At 39.0% G+C, this 20,271-nt stretch overlaps 1 protein-coding gene across 1 annotated transcript in view; it reads right to left on the reverse strand.

Moving 5' to 3' along the window:
* Positions 1 to 20,271, reverse strand: part of LOC136862861 (CLIP domain-containing serine protease B4) — a 263,539-nt gene that overhangs the window by 36,867 nt on the left and 206,401 nt on the right. The window contains exon 4 of the mRNA XM_067139125.2: positions 11,441 to 11,637. Within this exon, the coding sequence (XP_066995226.2) occupies positions 11,441 to 11,637 (197 nt within the window). The remainder of the gene's footprint in view (positions 1 to 11,440; positions 11,638 to 20,271) is intronic.

The raw sequence follows: 20,271 nt of genomic DNA on the forward strand, positions 1-20,271 counted from the left end.
TATTATTCAACATACGAATAGAGGGATGTTGTCACCAAATAATTAACTCCACCATCGTCACAATATTCATGAAATTATCATCCTCGAAATTATTATTATTGTTATTATTATTATTATTATTATTATTATTATTATTATTACTCAACGGTTCCTGGCACTGTCACGTTTGATTAATATCGTCATTATTATGCGGGATGCAAACACAAATGGTTATTACTGTTATTATTATTATATCCCTCTCGTGGTTATTATTATTAATAATGAATAGGTGACTCAAGATATTATTATGATTATTCACGTCACTCAAGAGGTTATTATTATTTATGGACCGGTCACCTCCGCCAAAATATATTAAGATATCGGTCGCAATTATAATATTTCACTAATCAACCAACGACATCATTACTGTTATTATTATGACAATTATTATTAATCTGACCGCGATGATTTAACATCGTCCTTACATTATTATTATTATTATTATTATTATTATTATTATTATCGGTTGCATATTCTCATTTAGATTCCCGTTTAACATCCTTATCAACGCTCATTTAATTAAGGCGGTCCAATCCTTTATCTGCAATATTTATTATTATTATTATCACGACATCATGATTGTCATCGCTCGTCCTTACAATGAATACAATATACGACCATTTCTGTGGAATCTGAACTCCCATTATCCTTAGATCCGTTGTATCTCAACGAATAGCTGTGCAGTCTATTTATTTCGTACATGCTGTCACGGGTTCGAATTTTCCCCGCTACGTAACTCAGTATTTCTCTGTGACACTGCCCGTACATTTTACACTCATTTCAATATCCTAAGTGTCTCTCGTACGGAATTTATTTTCCTTCCTATCTCAATATTCCTTGATTCGTTTATTTCTCACAGAATTATCAACTGACTTATTTATTCATTTCTGACATCGTACGACCTTTTATTATCTGACTGCAGATTCTCTCACATTTTCTATCTCATTTTGATCTATGCCTTGGTTCATTCTCCACAAATAATCGTAACATCTTTAAATTATATTTACCAAAATTTGACAATCATGGTTTCGTAATATTAGTCCTACGTGTTCCGGCTAATGAATCGCAACATTAAGACACGACATTTATACGTAAAAAAATATTGGACCGTAATTTAAACCACACGTTCATAACATGTACGGATTATTAGCACCGATCTACATTTCAATATTATTAATTGATCAAATTAAATTACCACACACTTTAATTCCGAATTAAAAACGACCTCCCGTCATTAAATGATTCCCGATAAACTCAACACCTGATCACTTAAATTTATTATTACGCACGGCTCACTAAATATTCCAATATCACATTAATTATTATTATATCCAAATTATATTTAAAAAAATATCTTCTTCTTCAAAAAAGTAGTTCTATTATTTATTTATTATTATTATTTATTAAAAAAATAATTTTCTCCTGTCACACGGTAGTCCACTCTTAATATGTTTAACGCATAACCCCTCTCACAAACTCGATTTATTCTGGCACTAATCAATCCAGATATGATTTACTTGGAAATTATTATGTTAATCGCATCTCACAAATTTAACAACTTCACTTTGAAAATATGAACATATTAATTACAACAAAACACAACTGGTATGGCGAAGCTGGATTTTCCTTCCATGTCATTACATAGCTCGTTAAAATGACAAAAACAGAAAACACATATCGGGTCTTATTTAACTATCATAACCAAAATCAAACGTAAAGAAACTTATTAACTACAAAGAAAATATGAATGCATGCATGACTTAACGTACTACACTATATATACAACATTTACATCTCCAACAAACTGAATACATAAAAGAACCGATTATTTACATTATTATTATTTACTACTGTCCGTGCTACAAATTTAGGATGGGGTCGTTAAGCGACTCATCATGTTACAGAAGGTAACCAAGTATAATCAAGTTATTCCCATTTTTCCCATCACGATAACATTTCTCAAATATTATTTACAGTTTAGTACTCATCTTAGTTATCGGTATTCCATTACAGCTTTGCAGATGAGAGGCTCCTCCGGCCCCTCTCTGCGTTTTATTCCTCCATTCTTGATGGCGTAGTTCCACAAAAGATTTCCTGGCACATTACCATTTTACACTAATATCTTGATTACCACAAACCTTCACCATTTACAACGTTAACACTGAATACTTTAACTTGGATACAACAAATTACTATCCTAGACCCAAGAATTTAATATTTACACTATTTAATCTTCGTCCAACTAAGGCACAATGGACCTGGACACGTACGACGAGGTGTCAACTTTTACGCCCGTCGCGATACGCCCGATTCATACGGCATTCTTGACGTGTTCATGATATCGGTTCGATATAGCAAAGTACAGGCTACTATTCCCTGAAAGTACTGTTCGTCACACAGTCGGTTATGTACGTACTTATGGTGATATAATTTATACTACTCTCTTGCAGTGTAATTACTTTGCGTCACTGATATTCATAAATGACAAACACTGTCCTACGTTAACTATTTCTAGTTCATGTTGCTTGAGCACGATCACATTTTACAAACACTGGCGGATGCTCGCGCCATTAAATGACTGTACGTCCGTAGAATTCTAAGTTAGCGGCGACCAACAGTTCAGCTCCCGATATTCAATTCAAGTGTACCGCGACCGTCAATTCAGCTCCCGAGATTCACTTCAAGTGTGCTGGCGAGGATCCCTTGCCCCGTATATATGGATGAAGCCTTTTTCCCGCGGATTCATTGACGTCATACCCCTGAGGGAGGGGGTGGATTTTTAATATCGGTACTTGCACTCCGAATTGGAAGTTAAAATTTACATCAAATTAATCCACTCCGCTAGCATATCTGCTGGATAAAATATGAACTCCTGGTGATCACAGATTTAGGAGATACGGGTGGATTTAGCTCCTCACATTTCGCGCCTTCGTAAGCGTCCCTTACAACGTGGTCTTCTTTCAGCCAATGAGATTCAAGCTGTCTGGTTTCCAAGAAATCCAGCCTTCAATTTATTTAATTTGCCAATAATTATTGATATTTTTCCATGCGTGACATCTAATAAATTCATTACATCCATCCGTGTACTCACAATAATTTATTACTGATTACTTTTGTAGTTACGAGAATATCTCATCCATCCTTCCTTAAGATGGTATCCCTGAGCCTTCCATTAAATTTTTTACGATTGGCCGGCAAGCGGTCACGTGATTTAAATCTCCACCTGCTCGAACTTAGGCTAGCGAATGTACACGCAGCCGCTGTAATTTTCCACGAGCGCACGGAATTTCCGTCCTGCCAAAAATATCCCAAGGTATTACTCATGTTGTGAGTTTCCTTTGTATGACTCTCCCCCTTCTCTTTCTGACCAAGACTTATTTGTGGACTCTGTATTTCCTTGTTCGCCAACTAATGATATTCCCTGCTGTGAAGTAGCTAAAAGTTGTCGTGTTGAGCTAATCCGTCAGGCTCCAGTCTGTCGTCCTTCCTTCGCTCTGATTTCGACATTACATAAACGAAATATTTTCAACTACACTTCTGTATTCCAATAAATGTACCATATATTATTTTACCAATCAAATCATGACTGACTATGGGCCTAAGTCACTCGGGTTCACTATAGAACCGTAGGAACACCGTGCGGGCAGCACCCCGATTAGTGCCTTTAAGAAACTTCATGATATTCAGCTACTTAGTGCATTGCACTTTTAACTTCAGCACATGTGGCTCCCACGATAATTTGCCATTGAAAAGGAGCTGAAGAAATCGGTAAGTGTCAACAACTGGAAGAGCGACATTTCCTAAATAAACCTCAGGTTGTGGATGAAGAGTACGGAGCCGACAAAAGTGGACAACAGAGGACTTTGCAGTGGAAAGCCAAAAACCATGTTCTAAGGCCCACTTTTCCACTCTCCTAATAACTTTCTGTAATTGTCACTCTGCAACTGCCATATTACATGAGCTATAGTGCAGAGCAAAATCGTCCACCTATAGCAACGGTATGACTGCTGAACCAGCAGTCGTGACAACCCAGTTTATGGCAATCGCGAACAGAGTGACACTAAGGACCGATCCCTGTGGGTCTCCATTTTCCTGAACGTGGTATTGCGAATATGTCCTCCCTACTTGGATACGGAATAGACGGAGGGACAAAAAATTCGCAATAAATACCGGCAAGTGACCTCGGAATCTCCACTGATTCAGGACTGAAAGGATACCATATCGCCATGTAGTGTCATAGGCCTTTTCTAAGTCGAAGAAAACAGCTACCAAATGCTGTTTGCCGAGAAACGCATCTTGGATAGAGCTCTCCAGGCATACCAAGTGGTTAGTGGTCAAGCGAGCAGCTCGAAAACCATATTGGTACTCGGAAAAGAGTCCTTGTTTCTCCAGACACCACACGAGTTGGCGATTTACCATCCTCTCAAATAGCTTACACAGGCAGTTTGTAAGACAAATCGGTCTGTAACTTCCTGCATACTTAGGATCTTTGTCAGGCTTGAGGACAGGACTATGCCCTCTCATCACTGAGACGGAAAATCACCCTCTATCCAGATTCGGTTGAACACACGAAGGAAATATAGTAGACTATCATCACTAAGGTGTTTCAACATCTGGTTATGGATGTTGACCGGTCCAGGAGATGTGTCCTGGGGGGCATGATTTATCCTTCGCAGGGGAAGTGCGAGAGCGCTCAGCAAGGGCGCTCTTCTTCGCTGCGTTCTTTTCTGGTTTAGACGGGCTGGGAGATGGTTTCCCAGCCCTGGTCGACGATGCCGCCTCAGTCGACTGGAGCACGGCTTTCACTGACCACTTAGGGGAGGGGACTTAACCTTCCCCCCTTGCTGTGCCAACTGGGAACTGCCATCTGGCACAGACTTCTTGTTGAAGGAGGGTTGGTCCCCCGGAGCAGTTAGTGCAAATGTACGGAGTTGTGCACTCCTCCACGCCATGAGCTACTCGTCCACATGTACCACATACAGACTGATTCGAACGAGATGCCACATGTCCGAATCACTGGCATTGATAGCATTGCATAGGAGGTGTGATGTACAGCTTCACATCGCAACGATAAGTTGTTACCTTGACTTTCTCTGGTAACACTGACAACTTGAAAGAGAGAATGAAGCCACCAGTGGCAACGTCTTCACAGTTGACCTTGTGCTAATGCGCCGGACATGTGTCATGCCACGGATCTTCACGTCTTCCATCAACTCGTCGTCAGTGTTCAAAATAAGGTTGCGGTGAAAGATGACCAGATTCAAGGACTTGTGCTCCTCCACTTTGACAAGGATTTCTCCTAAGTAGTCGCACTGAAGCAACTGATCAGCTTGCACGGCTGTACAAGTCTTGAAAAGCAAACTACCGCTGCACATTTTCTTGAGGTCCTCAAACTCACCGTAGACGTCTTCAATGTGTCTACTAAAAAGAATCAACTTTACCAGCTTAAAATCATGCCCATCAGTTCTGGTAGCGACCAGAAACCTAGGGAAGCTGGATCCCATTCCTTCATGTTGCGCATGTTCCCAGGGAGTTGAACCTCTCAGGGAATCAAATGTTAAAGACTTCGGTGGGGGACCACCTTGAGAGGAGCGACTTCGTTTGGAAGCCATGCCCAAAATCTTCCTCCCCGAATGCCACCCACTCCGATCAGGGGTCTCTGTAGCCGAACCAAGCAGCCAAGGCAATACTCACCTGGTCATAGCAGGTACTGCCTAGGGTCCGATGTTGGACGATGCCTAATACGGGATGACTGAGGCAATGAGCACTAGGACTCCCTTCCTCCAGTCACCCGCAATAACATGTACCCCATAGCGTGTACAGAGCACTAAATATAGAGAAAAAGAATAAATAATGAATAATAATAATATGTCCTCCTGGCATTCGGCTGTGCGGGGACCTGTGTTGTCAGGCGGATACTACTGCCATGGTACATGGCGCTCCCACCCGCAAGATTCCTGGGTTGGCAATTGCGGGCTTTGGGCATAATCACACACGTAAGACGCCCATCTCCAAGCAGCACGCACATCAAAATTTTGAAATGGTCTACAACTGACCCTCGGAAAAATAATAAAAAATAAAGAGGGGACCATGGCCATATGACCCTTTAAGTCGCCTTCTACGACAGGCAGGGATTACCTGTGAATGTGTTCAACCCCTCCCATCCATAGGGGGTCCAACACATTAAACCAAACCGCAATCCATATCCGCGCCTAGGTTGCCCCTTTTAGTCGCCTCTTACAACAGGCAGGGGATACCGCGGGTGTATTCTACATGTGCCTCCCCCACCCGCAGGGGGTAGTGTGTCTGGTCCGCGAGAGGTATTTTATTTCCCTCAAGTCCGCCAGCAAGCCGGTTAGGCCCCCTATCCGCCACCTGGGACGCGCCACCTCCCCCCCCCCCCCCCCCCCGCTATGTCAACGTATCAGGTTCGTGGAATAACAAGTATTGTGAAGTCATTAAGATGGAAAAAAAAAAAAAATCATAATTTACACTGTTTTGTCTCATTTTTCACAGTACAGCCCTGGCAATTGCCTGGTGTGAAAATGGGAAACCATGGAAAACCATCTTCAGGGCTGCAAACAGTGGTGTGCAAATTAATCCAAACACAGTCATTTCTAAGATATTTTATTGCTAATATTGGCAGAATCGGGCATTCCCGCTAATTACTGCTCCCGCTTTCAAGAAAATTGCATTGTAGGTGTACAGAGACGTTATTGTTAACATTAATGGCCATTATTGGATATTTTTCATAACAGTCATTAACTGAATGTCTCCCATTAGGGGTTGAATACAAGTGTTGTGTCATGTTACCTAATAAAAGAAATAGATAGTGTGCAGAGGAAAGCAGCAAGATTTGTAACAGGGGATTTCAGGAGAAAGAGTAGTGTATCAGAAATGTTAAAGGAACTTGGGTGGGAAACTTTAAGTAAGAGAAGGGAGAAAACTAGACTTACAGGATTATATAGAGCCTACACAGGAGAAGAAGCATGGGGAGATATCCGTGAGAGGCTTCAGTTGGAAAATAATTATATCGGCAGGACTGACCACAAATATAAAATTAGAAGGAATTTTAGCAGAAGCGATTGGGGTAAATTTTCATTCATTGGGAAGGGTGTGAAGGAGTGGAACAGTTTACCAGGGGTAGTGTTTGATCCTTTTCCAAAATCTGTACAGATATTCAAGAAGAGAATAAACAGCAACAGAGAAAATAAATGAAATGTTAGAGGGCATTCGACCAGTGCAGGTTATTGTATATAAAAAAAAAATGTGTGAATAAATTAATTCCATCCCCTGGTCTAAGGAGTTTGGACAGCCAAAGTAGGGGACTGCCTGTAGGGGTGAAGTACAGTGGGGACTTCGAGGGCCCTGGGACCGCTACGGTAGCTGTGAAGGCCCTTCAGGAACTCTGAAAAGTGGTGGCAAAAGGGGCTCTGGTTAAGACGCAGCAGGTCGTTATGCTACTTAGGATCCAGAATGGGTAAAAAAAAAAGTAAATAAATAAATGCAATGTAAATATTAATGTTATACCAGTTGTATAGTATCATTTGAAGTAATTCCACATACTGTATATCAGTTGACTATATTTGTAAGTAGGACAGGATATATTATAAGTAGAATTTTGTAAACAATATAAATTTATTAAGGATGAGCTGTGTGTTTAATAGAAAACATTGTTAGCGTAAATTGTATAATATTGTATTATAGGAAAAATTTTCTTCTCTTGTTAATTTAATATTTAGTGCTTGACAATAATGTATTTTAGTGTACCATTTGCCACCGAGGTAGACACCTCATTTGCAAACAAAGAGATTTTGATTGATTTGTTACTGTAGTGTAAATTGATAATGGATACCAACCCACAGAAAAACAAACTGTGACATTAGCTGAGTATACCTCTATGACTCAAGGACAAATTACTTCAAAATATGGTGCTGGTGTAGCTATGGTAAATTCAATTTTGAAAAGTTACTGAGAAACTGGGTCCCCTTTATTTCTGAAGGAAGAAAGTGTGGTTGAAAGCTCAGGACTACATGAAAAGAAGCCTGTTCACTCATAGGCAAGAGCAAAATAAACCCTAGGCTCTCAACTGTTGACCTAAACAAAGATTCAAGTCAGAGTGGGTAAAATGTTCACGTTGCAACAGTTCACCACAAACTGTTAGCGGCAGAATGAGAAGCATACAGACTAGCAAACAAGCATCTTCTGTGGACATAATACATTTTAAAAAATAAAAATAAAAAAGCAGCAACTGGTATACGCTAAACTATTTACAGACAAACCAAACCCTGTGGCGCAACAGCCCCGAAGGGCCTTGGCCTACCAAGCGACAGCTGCTCAGCCCGAAGGCCTGCAGATTATGAGGTTTTGAGTGATCAGCATGATGAATCCTCTCAGCCGTTATTCATGGCTTTCTTGATTGGGGCCACCATCTCACCATCAGATAGCGCCTCAATTGTAATCACATAGGCTGAGTGGACCTCAAACCAACCATCAGATCCAAGTAAAAATCCCTGACCCAGCCAGGAATCAAGCCCAGGGCCTCCAAGCAAGAGGCAGGCATGCTACCCCTATACCACCGGCCAGATTACTTACACACTGGATTTAAGGAAATTAGAAGAAACATGTATTTTCAGATGAAAGCCATTCCAATGTTTGTGGTCAGCACACTCCTTATGTGCGTAAAGAAAAACAAGATAACTCTCCGTTACCAGTCTGGTTATCGTAACTGTTGTTTCAAACAGAGCGCAGTTGCGCATGCGCCGCTTTGTATACCTCTCTGACGAAGGTTGAACTAATGGCTCATTCGAATTCTAACATTAGGTATACAATATTATAATTATTATAAGTCATTTTATTTACCAAATCTCAACCTCGGTAAGTTAACAATGACTTGTAGGATTCTCTCAATGGCGGGTTTGTCTTCCATAGACAGAAACTGTAATGCTGTTGTTATTTTTATTTCAGATACTTCTTGTATACTGACAGCCACTGAAAATGGATACAAGTCAAAAGAGGAAGCAGCAAGCAGAACACACTAGGGATCCCGATGTTATTGTGAAGTGGATATTTGAAGAGAGTGAGGAAGAAGAAAGTAATGACAAAGGTGAGCACGATGAAGATCACATTACAGAAAGTGACCACATTTCAGCGTCCGAACAAGAATTCAGCGAGACCGAAGTTGATGAAACTAGTGATGATGATGATCAACCTGGAAATTACTACTCCAGTAGGATGGCAAAACAATGTGGCAGAAAACAAGACTTCCAGTGAACATTAGAACTCAAGCGCATAACATTATATTGCATCTTCCCGGTCCAAAATGTAAAGCTCGAGATACAAAAACAGCTATTGACATTTTCAATTTGTTTTCATCCAAAACTGTAATCGACATTGTTACTTCAACCAATATCCATATTGAAAGTGTAAAATCAAATTTTGAATTAACAAGAAATGCCAGTCCTACTGACATTGTTGAAATTAGGGCATTTTTGGGTGGTGTGTACATGATAGGCACTCGAAGATGCCCTAGGAAAGTGTTCACCAGTTATGTGACAATTCTAGAGGGAATGATCTTGAATCGTGCTACTTAACTATAAGCAAAAAGAGATTTGGTTTTCTCTTGCGGTCCATCAGATTTGACAATATTAGGGACAGAACCAGCTGTAAAGAAACTGACAAATTACTGTAGCTCTAATATAGGACTTGTTTGAGCTTATAATGAACAGCTTTCAAAAATATGTTCTCAGTAAATATACCACTGTTGATGAACAATTGTTGGCTTTCATGGGAAATTGCCCATTTCATCAGTTTATTCCCAGTAAGCCAGCAAAATATGGTGTGAAAGTATTTGCCCTTGTAGATGTATAGAAAGTCTATACAACTAGAGTATGGTTCCAGTGTATGGAACCCTCACCAGGATTACGTGATTCAAGAACTAAAAAAATTCCAAAGAAAAGCAGCTCGATTTGTTCTGGGTGATTTCCGACAAAAGAGTAGCATTACAAAAATGTTGCAAAGTTTTCATGGTTTTCACAAAAATACACAGGGACTAACTATTTGTTTTTTACTTAAAAAGCCCAATCCAAACCAATCAAAAGAATTTAACAGGTATTTTACCATCTCTGAAGTTTTATAGTTCCGCCCGCGTACTGAGTGTACGTGCATCAATGACAAATGAGGGAAAATATTTGTCATGACCTAAAACACACATTATATTAATGAAGAATGCCACAGAACTCACGAAACCTTCACTTATAATCCAAGAGAAACACTACAAAAATTCACTATATACCACCATCACAGACAACCAAAGTTTGGGCTGGGAAGAATTGGGAGAAAGAAGAAGAGCTGCTCGACTAAGTGGTATGTTCCAAGCTGTCAGCGGAGAGATGGTGTTGAATGACATTGATAGATGAATAAGTTTCAGTGGCGTTTATAAAAGTAGGAAAGAACACAATATGAAGATAAATTTGGAATTCAAGAGAACAAACTGGGGCAAATATTCATTTATAGGAAGGGGAGTTAGGGATTGGAATAACTTACCAAGGGAGATGTTCAATAAATTTCCTATTTCTTTGAAATCATTTAGGGAAAGGCTAAGAAAACAACAGATAGGGAATCTGCCACCTGGGTGACTGCCCTAAATGCAGATCAGTATTCACTGATTGATTGATTGATTGATTGATTGATTGATTGATTGATTGATTGATTGATTGATTGATTGATTGATTGATTGATTACCCTACTTACACATAGTCCAAGTGAGGATCTCTCCTCTAACGGGTTAGGGACCACTGGTTGATTGTATAGTCCTAGCCGCCTGAGCACAAGGAGGGCCATGACTCAGAACATGTCTGAGATGCCCACTCCAGTTCCGTAGCAACTGGTATCCTGACTCTCAGGACCACTTACTAAGCCACTCAGACGTTGCCCATGGTTCACGGACTAGGACCTGACTACAGTAACCCACACCATGAACCATGCTTAGATAAATACCGTACAGAAACTTTTTAATAGGCTAATACAGCAATGGCTGAATACTAATACAATCATTTGTTAATACTTGCACATAATATCACTAAACTCTCAATCATTCACAAGTTTATGTTGCATAAACGATATTATACATATATACACATGATTTAAAGTGATTTTATAGAATCTGAGCATGTTCTTATAGAATTAAACATGGAATTCTTTGTTTAATACTGTGTATTTTTTATGGATATATTATAGTGTTATTTATTATACTGAACTTGTGTGTTTGACAGACTGAAAAACTTTTAAGTTACAAAAGAGGATAAGCAGATCATATTTTTTGATATATTAAAATTTTGACAGTATATGTACATATATTTCTGAAGGAAATATGAAGAGGTACGTTGTATTAGTTGCTTACCCACAGACTGACTGAAAGGAACACGCCCTTTTAAACGAATAATGGCAATGTCATTCTTCATGACTTTCTTGGAATACTGTGGGTGCGGCACACCTTCTTCAACATCGAAATTCAAAGGCCCTGGTGCACACACTCTGGTCTCTAGATCACAGTCCATTTCTTCATCAAGATTATGCTCTCCCAGTCTGACAGAAGCCCTAAAAAAAACACATGCCATTTATAAATACAAGATGCTCAAAACTTCAATTTACATATGAGAAATAATTATTTGAGTACCTACTTTTTACTGTAGGTTACCAAAATATACATATTAGCAGGAAGGAGTGGCTACATCATATCCCTCAGTTGAATTTTCATAAAAGATAAAATTAATGTGAGAATTGTAAACTAGGTTAATATTTATTCTCCATTATAATACCTAGTGCTACTGTCTAATGTAGCAATTACCCTGCTACAAGCAGAGGTGGATCCAGGGTTCCCTGGGGGGGGGGGGGGGGGGGAGGACTAACCTTTTTTTTATACATACCATACCACAAAGCAGAAAGAACACGTTTATATTTTGTAGTAAAGTGAGAAGGGAGAACCATATTAAGAGGCTACATATCCCCTTCGACAAATCAAACTTTTTATAGTTCTATACATTTTCGCGAATGTTAAAATCTCCACTCAAACTTATTTGTCTATTAATGTCATTCCACACTATCTCTGCTCTGACAGCTCAGAACATACCAATTAGTCGAACATCTCATAACCTTACTCCCAAGTCTTCCTAGCTCAAAGTTGGGAACACTTTTGTAACACTACTCTTGTCGGAAATTGTCCATCTCAGCTCCATACCCATGGCACGATTCCAATAGCCCTTTTCAGGTCAAATAAACAAATCAGTCTGTGGAAATTAAGTACGCAATCTTGCAACTTCCCAGGTGCAAGATTTGAACCTCCATACTTGCAAGCAGTATCCATAATCACATCTTCAACTGCACCCTTGCCAAGTGAGCTATTGTGAGTCTTGACATGCAGCGGGCAGCTCCCAGCCTATACAATACCAGTTCTTGGTCTGTGTGTACTCCTCCTCCTCTTGTAAGGTACGTGTTCTTCATATCTGTGCTTGTTCTACAGGTTCATTTGTGGTACCCATAATGAATGAATAGTGGCACTAACCATTCTTGTTATCTTCTAGCCTGTAAACATATCTCGTTATATTACCCCTTTTTAGGGAGAGGGACCGATGGACTCCAGAATTTGTAACTGTTAGGTTCTTCAGTCTCTCCAAACTAATTTATGAATAAATAAATCTGATGATGTTGCATATAACTAGATCACAAGGGGTGGATAGGCCTGTTAGGTGAAATGCCTATGTTTAGAAGTTGTTCCAGCATTTGCCTGGAAATAAAAATTGGAAACCACAGAAGACTATTCTCAGGACCACCAACAGTGCCGATCAAACCCACTTGTCTCCTGAACATGGAGCCATAGAGCATTAACATGCACAGCCACTCAGCTTAGTCAACTTTCTTTGGCTTATCCCAGCAATTTCTGGGGTTGCTGGAAGTTTCTCATATGGATCATATTAAGAAGCTAAGTGTTAATATAAGGAATGATCTTCATTGCAGTAATCACATTAACAATATTATAAGAAAAGGTTACAGATCTCTTCATATGGCTATGAGGATATTCGGAGGTTGTAGTAAAAATGTAAAAGAGAGGGTGTGCAAGTCACTGGTAAGGCACCAATTAGCATTTGGTTCCAGTGTATGAGACCCACACCAGGATTTCTTGATTTGAGAACTGGAAAATATCTAAAGGAAAGAAGCATTATTTGTTCTGGGTGTTTTTCAACAAAAGAGTAGTATTACAAATATGTTGCATAATTTGGGCTGCAAAGACTTGGGAATACGGAGATAAACTGCTCGACTAAACAGTATGTTACAATGATAAGGAACCTGCCACCTGGGTGATAGCCTTAAACATAGATCAATGGTTACTGACTGATTGATGTCATGTTCAACCTTAACATTTGTTTACTGTTCACTTTTATAATACTCTCAATCCTAAATACAGAACTACTGCTGTTCAAAACGGTCTCTCATGAAACCTTTTAATAAATTCAAAATAATTGTATTTGCCCGAAGACAGGTCAGATGTTTCGTGACCCCATGACTTCAAAATTTAATTCTTTTCATACTAAAAACAATCAAAATTTAGTCTTGATTATGTATTTGTCATTGTTATCTGAAACTGCATGTTCAATTCATGTTCTTTATAATTCATTGAACTTAATACAAGCTGAAATGTCTTTCAAAGATACATAAAATTCATTAATTTTAACTGTAATAAATTAACAACAGGAAAAAATTTAAGGTCTGGTTTTATTTAACATTTCCTCACAGCTTAACTGGATAACCTGAGACTCTGTGATTGATAAGTATACAATTTCCATTTCTAAAACAGACAAGCATAGTAGAAACATCACAGTTAGCTCAATGATTCCAGTAAACCAAACCATGCCATGCCATGCCATGCCATGCCAGTTGCCAAGTTTGCACTAATTCCACCACCTGCCTTTTCCAACCTATGGATCCAGAACTATGCAATTACATATGCCTGGTAAAGGTTGAAAGTTACCCGCCTGAGACTATTCAAGCTCAGTGCACAAGTTCAAAAGATAAAATCCATGTCACATCTTATTTCATTTAACAAATGCACAATACTACATTGCCGACTGTACAGGCAATCAAAATTTCACAAACCAAACGTAAAAAATATGCAGCATATTTCTCATGGAAAGATTTATAAAGAGGATGTTAAATTATGTGATCAGGGTCTTAGGTGTTTATTGTCCATATCCATTATCACCTACCGAATTAAGTGAGGAAGCAAAAAGGAGTTGTTGGAGCTGGAAACGGATCTAGGAAAGCTAGGTTACAAGAGGAGGGGATCCATCTACTGGGTAGCAGGTAGAGATCCTCTTTTATAGTCAGCTTTAATTCAGGTGGTGGTGACTCTGCTGACTCAAGTCCCAGAGCACACTGACCCAGCATGCAGCATCTGGTAAAGGTCCCAGCTTAGGGTTACGAGCGAAGACTTCGATGGCATTTGCGGGGGAGCGGGTGGGCTTCAGTTCAGCATAGGTGGCGGAAGAGGCAAATAATTTAATCACTCCAGTGGAGTGGCTACACAGGCGTCTGCATGCCATGAGGAGCAGCCTTATTAAGTGCTGGCAGTAGATCTAAGATGTGTATGACAGTGGTGACTTCATCAGTACTAACAACCTAAAAATGAAGTCCATACGTGGGTCAAGATGAAGACTAGGGCATTCCTCTGAAGCTAAAAGTAATTCTTTCCTGCCTGGGGGTGCTATGGAAAGTTGGCAACTGGGGACACATTGCAAAGTGAACAAGATCATGAGAGTGGGGACCATCACTGTCTTGACACTGACTGAAAACAGAAGGTATAGTGGATATCATGGAAAGAAGAGGCGTTGATATGTTGGGCTTTCAGGGGTAAAATGGAGAGGAAATAGAGAAAAAGATCGAGGAAAAGATTTAAATTTACTTTCGAGTGGAGGCATTGAAGCAAAGAATGGTGTGGGAGTAATTATGGAAGAACAACTGAAACAGTATAGGGCAGGTAGAACATGTGAGTAACAAAATAACCAAAGTCTGAATCAAGATCGATAGAAGAACAAGAGTTTTCATGCAAGTGTATGCATCTCATACAGAAAATCAGAATAAGGATATAGAGAAATTTCTGGGAAACTGGAAGAACAGTAACACAAGCTAGTGATCATAATCAGAGACATACAGGCCCATGCAAATTAATCCGAACATGACAGTTAACTCAAATTTTTTTGCATTTATTCACCAAATACACACCCTTAATCTTTGCTAATATATCCTCATTTCTCTTTTATAAGTTACTTTATATGGTTTGACATAGATTCCACAAGTTTTGAGCACATATTTTTAACTTCATTATCCTGAAAGCACACTAACTAGAACAGTGGAACAGTCATGTTTTGTGAGTTTCCTTCTGCATATAGCCTATAGGCTTTCCATTGGATTAATATCAGAGTAGTTCTCTTGCCACTCTGACACAAATATAGTTTTCACTAAAGAAATTCTTCACTTTCTTATAAGTATGGCAAGGACCTAGTCTTTCTGAAAAATTCTGTCACCATCAGAAAACATCATCTGAAGGTCACCAACAACTCTCCTTTACAGTATTTGGTTGGACTAGTCAGATTTCATCATCCTGTCATCTTAACTAACATCTTTTTTCACAGCGTGTTTTACAGTTTGTTGCAAATGTGCTGAAGTTGTTGCCTCATTCTTCACTCGGCGCACATACTGAACCTGCACTTTAAAGTTACTCTCATCAGTGAAAATAACTTTCTTCCAGTGTTCCATTGTCCAGTCCTGATGACTATCAGCCCACAAGAGATATTTCCTGCACATTTCTCCTATTAGGTGTTTCTTGAGAGGTTTGCAGACTTTCCTTCCAGCTGTCAGAAGTCTATGACAAATATTAAAAGTGTGCAGATTCACTCCCCTTTCTCCCAGTTCATGAGCCAAATCCACAGAAGTGCTATTTTTTGTTGTTTGCTTAATGGCTTTACATCGCACCGACACAGATAGGTCTTATGACGACAATGGGATAGGAAAGGCCTAGGAGTTGGAAGGAAGCGACCGTGGCCTTAATTAAGGAACAGCCCCGACATTTGCCTGGTGTGAAAAAAGGAAACCATGGAAAACCATCTTCAGGGCTGCCAACAGTGGGATTCAAACCCACTATCTCCCAGAAGCAAGCTCACAGCTGCACGCCCCTAACCGCATGGCCAACTCGCCTGGTCCACAGCAGTGAGCCTGGGCTATGATCCGCTTCTTCTGAGGAGAAAACTTACATTAGTTTGCATAATTTTCTATTTCCTGACACAGCTTCCCTTTTTCTTGAGTGAAAATGAGCCAGTCTATTTGTACCACTGAATAAAAAGTGAAGTAATAGCAAGAGATTCTGGTATCTGATAAACAATAGGAAAAATATAAAGTGTGTGCCAGACACAGTGACTTGGGGTGATAATTTAGCTGTGGTAGTAATAGACCAGAAGTTTTCAATGATTATTTTGCGCCTAAATTTTGTTGCACCTATTCAGTTCCCAGATTTTCCGTGAACCGGCATTAAGAGCAGACGTTGCACGATGGAGAAGAACAGCCAGATTAGTTAGGCAGGAGCTACCAGGAAGAAAACCATGCTGCTTCCTTCTCATAGTATCAGTAATCTTTCCACCTCGGAGTCAGAAGTCTACTCTTTACTTTCCTCCCTGCCAGAAAATAAACCTACTGGTCCAGGTGGCCTCAGTCCTGTCTTCGTTAAGATACTGCTATGACTGTTGCCCATCCTGTTGCTGTTATATTTAACCATTGCTTCTTAGCTGGCTACTTTCCCGATGACTGGAAAAATCATTATCACTCCGGTTTTTAAAAGTGGAAAACCGGGCGAGTTGGCCATGCGCGTAGAGGCGCGCGGCTGTGAGCTTGCATCCGGGAGATAGTAGGTTCGAATCCCACTATCGGCAGCCCTGAAAATGGTTTTCCGTGGTTTCCCATTTTCACACCAGGCAAATGCTGGGGCTGTACCTTAATTAAGGCCACGGCCGCTTCCTTCCAACTCCTAAGCCTTTCCTAACCCATCGTCGCCATAAGACCTATCTGTGTCGGTGCGACGTAAAGCCCCTAGCAAAAAAAAAAAAAATAAATAAAAGTGGAAAGACGTCCGATGTCAGAACCTATTGCCCAATTTGTATATTATCCACCCTGTCATTCATTTGTGAAAAGATTATCCACCAGCATCTCCTTTCTTTCACCGTTCCTTATATACTGTCCCAGCAGCATGATTTTCTTCCTGGTAGCTCCTGCCTAACTAATCTGGCTGTTCTTCTCTATCGTGCAACATCTGCTCTTAATGCCGGTTCTCAGCTGGACGTGTACTACATTGATATTACAAAAGATTTTCATACCGTAGACCCTGCACTTCTTTCCTATAAACTCTCACAATGTTTAAATATCCATGGTCGCTTCCTAACTCTCCTACAGAGCTTCCTCAATATCAGAACTCAGCGTGTGGTTCTTGATAGGCTCAGTTCGACTCTTGCTATGGTACATTCCAGTATCCCATAGGGCAGTGTCCTAGGTCCCCTTCTTTTTGTCCTATTTATTGATGATCTCATTAATACTATATCCTATATTTCTTATGAAATTCTACTATTTGCAGATGACTGTAAAATATTCAAACAAATCGATTCTTTATCAGACGTAAACTCTCAGCTGTAAACTCCTTACAGAGTGGGCTTAACTCACTCTCTGAACAGTGCTTTACATGGCATCTTAAGCCTAATCTTACCGAGTATTCCTCTATTTCGATCACGCTTCGTAAATCCTCTATTCTTAGTAAATACTCCTCTTAGTAAATACTCCTCTGTAACTCGCTCCCAACTCGAACAGAATAAAATGACTTAGGAGTGTTGTTTGACAATAAATTGTTATTTGTCCCCCATATACCTCACGAGTAATGTCACTTCTCGGTTTGTTGTATAGATTTTCTGACATCACCGATATCCACGCCCTCCGAGCCTACTATGTATCTTGCATCTTACCGATTACTGAAATCGCATCTCCCATTTGGTCTACCTCTTCACCCACTAATCTGAATCACATTGACCGCTTGCAGTCATCCTTCTGTGCCATTGTTAAAGCCAGAGTATATGACTGTCAAAACTTGAGCAGCAATCAGATACTGGATGAGTGAAATCTTCACCCGTTATCACATGTAAATATCAGCAGACTATATACGTGTAAATATTAGTCTACTCTTAAGGGATAATCTCATATACAAATAACAAAATCAGGATCCTGATCTAGCCTAGAGAAGATATAATTGGCTGATGATGCTTGTAATACAAGCAAAACATGTCCCATTATAACCTAATATGAAAAAGATCATATCCTAATTATAAGGATTTTATTGTATTGAATAGGTGGCTGTTTAATAAACAAATTATATATTTTAAGAAGGATATCATTTCATCAAATGAAAAGGGCATTTTTCCATATTCCTTACATAAGGCTAAAGATAAATAAAATCAATTTGAAAACATGTGCAAGTACCAGGCAATATCGCCGTTGTGTCTGGAAATATTGCTATGTGACAATGTTGTCGAACAAGTGCTGACACGTGGCACATATATAATTAAGAACAATAATTATTTGATAGAAATTTGCACAATATTGAACTTAGGTAAATGAACCTTACAGGCCAGATCTCTAAACTGCAATACTTCACATGATTTTTCTGGACACCACACAATGATTGTACGAAATGTCAATTCTTTCTGGCAGTTTTCCTAAAGAGCAATTCAGTAAATTGATAGAAGTCTATGGAAAATATTTTGCATAGGAAGTCTTAAATCCAAATTGAGGGCAATGTTCACTTCTGAACACTTCAAAGATAAGACTACTTCTCAAAAGCTTTTGACACTGTCGATCACGATGTATTGCTGCAAAACCTAATGGGCTACTGAATTAATGGGCCTCTCCTCTCATGGTTTGAATCATATCTTAAAAATTGCCTGCAGATTGTTAAAATAAGAAATAATTTTTCTACGCCTATTATTGTTACCAGTGGAGTTCCTCAAGGGTCTCACCTTACGCCCTTACTTTTTACTCTCTACATAAATGACATAAAAAATATACTTAAGAATTCTGAATTGCTTTTGTTTGCTGACAATGCAAAAAGTTTTATGCAAATTAATTGTCCACTTGATTGTTTAAAACTTCAAGAAGATTTACATCATCTGGAAAAGTACTGTATTCAAAATGGGTTGAAACTTAATCATGAAAAATGTAAAAATAATATTGTTTTTTAAAAATAAGAAGAAAATATCATTTCAGTACAAATTTAGTAATAACATTCTAACTCCTGTTTCACAAGTTAATGACCTTTGTGTTTTATTCAGTTATAACCTATCATTTAATGAACATATTGAAAATATTTGTAAGAAAGCATTTCAAAGAGTGCGTTGCATTACCAAATATTCTAGAGAATTTTCAAACTTAGCTACCAATCGATTGCTGTATGTATCTATGGTACTCCCTATACTAGAATACTGTACACCTGTTTGGAACCCTTCTCATCAGACCTCTATCCATAGATTAGATTCAGTAAACATAAATTTCTTCGTCTATATTCATTTAGAGCAGGATTCTCATATGATAATGTTTATACACCCCTACAACAGTCCTTAAATCTGCATAGCTTGTCACAACGCCATGAATTATTGAATACACTCTTCATTTTTAAATTGCTTCATTCCTTGGTGAATTGTCCACAACTCCTTGCAAAAATTAACATACATGTATCAGACAGACCCACAAGGTTCAAGAATACATTGTCTACAAATTAGCATAGAACTAACTACGCATTCAATGGGCCAATTGAACGAATGTCACGATCTCTAAACAAAGTGGATATTGATATATTTAACAGCTCATTGTCAAAATTTAGAAATCACTTACATAATCTCCAGAATTGCCTATTACTTTCCTGTGTTTACTTGTAATATAACCTGTGTATATGTCTGTACATATTTTTCTACTTATACTCCATTGAACTTTCTTTTTAGTGTGTTTGGTTTCGTCTATTCTTCTCTACTGTTATGTAAAATGGTATTACCATTAATAAAGTACTATTATTATTATTATTATTATTATTATTATTATTGTGGCTCAAATCCAGAAGTTTCTATTGACTAGTGCTTTCCACAGTGGTCTTCCTGA

Source organism: Anabrus simplex, chromosome 2 (genome assembly GCF_040414725.1).
Source record: "Anabrus simplex isolate iqAnaSimp1 chromosome 2, ASM4041472v1, whole genome shotgun sequence".
Lineage (NCBI taxonomy): Eukaryota > Metazoa > Arthropoda > Insecta > Orthoptera > Tettigoniidae > Anabrus > Anabrus simplex.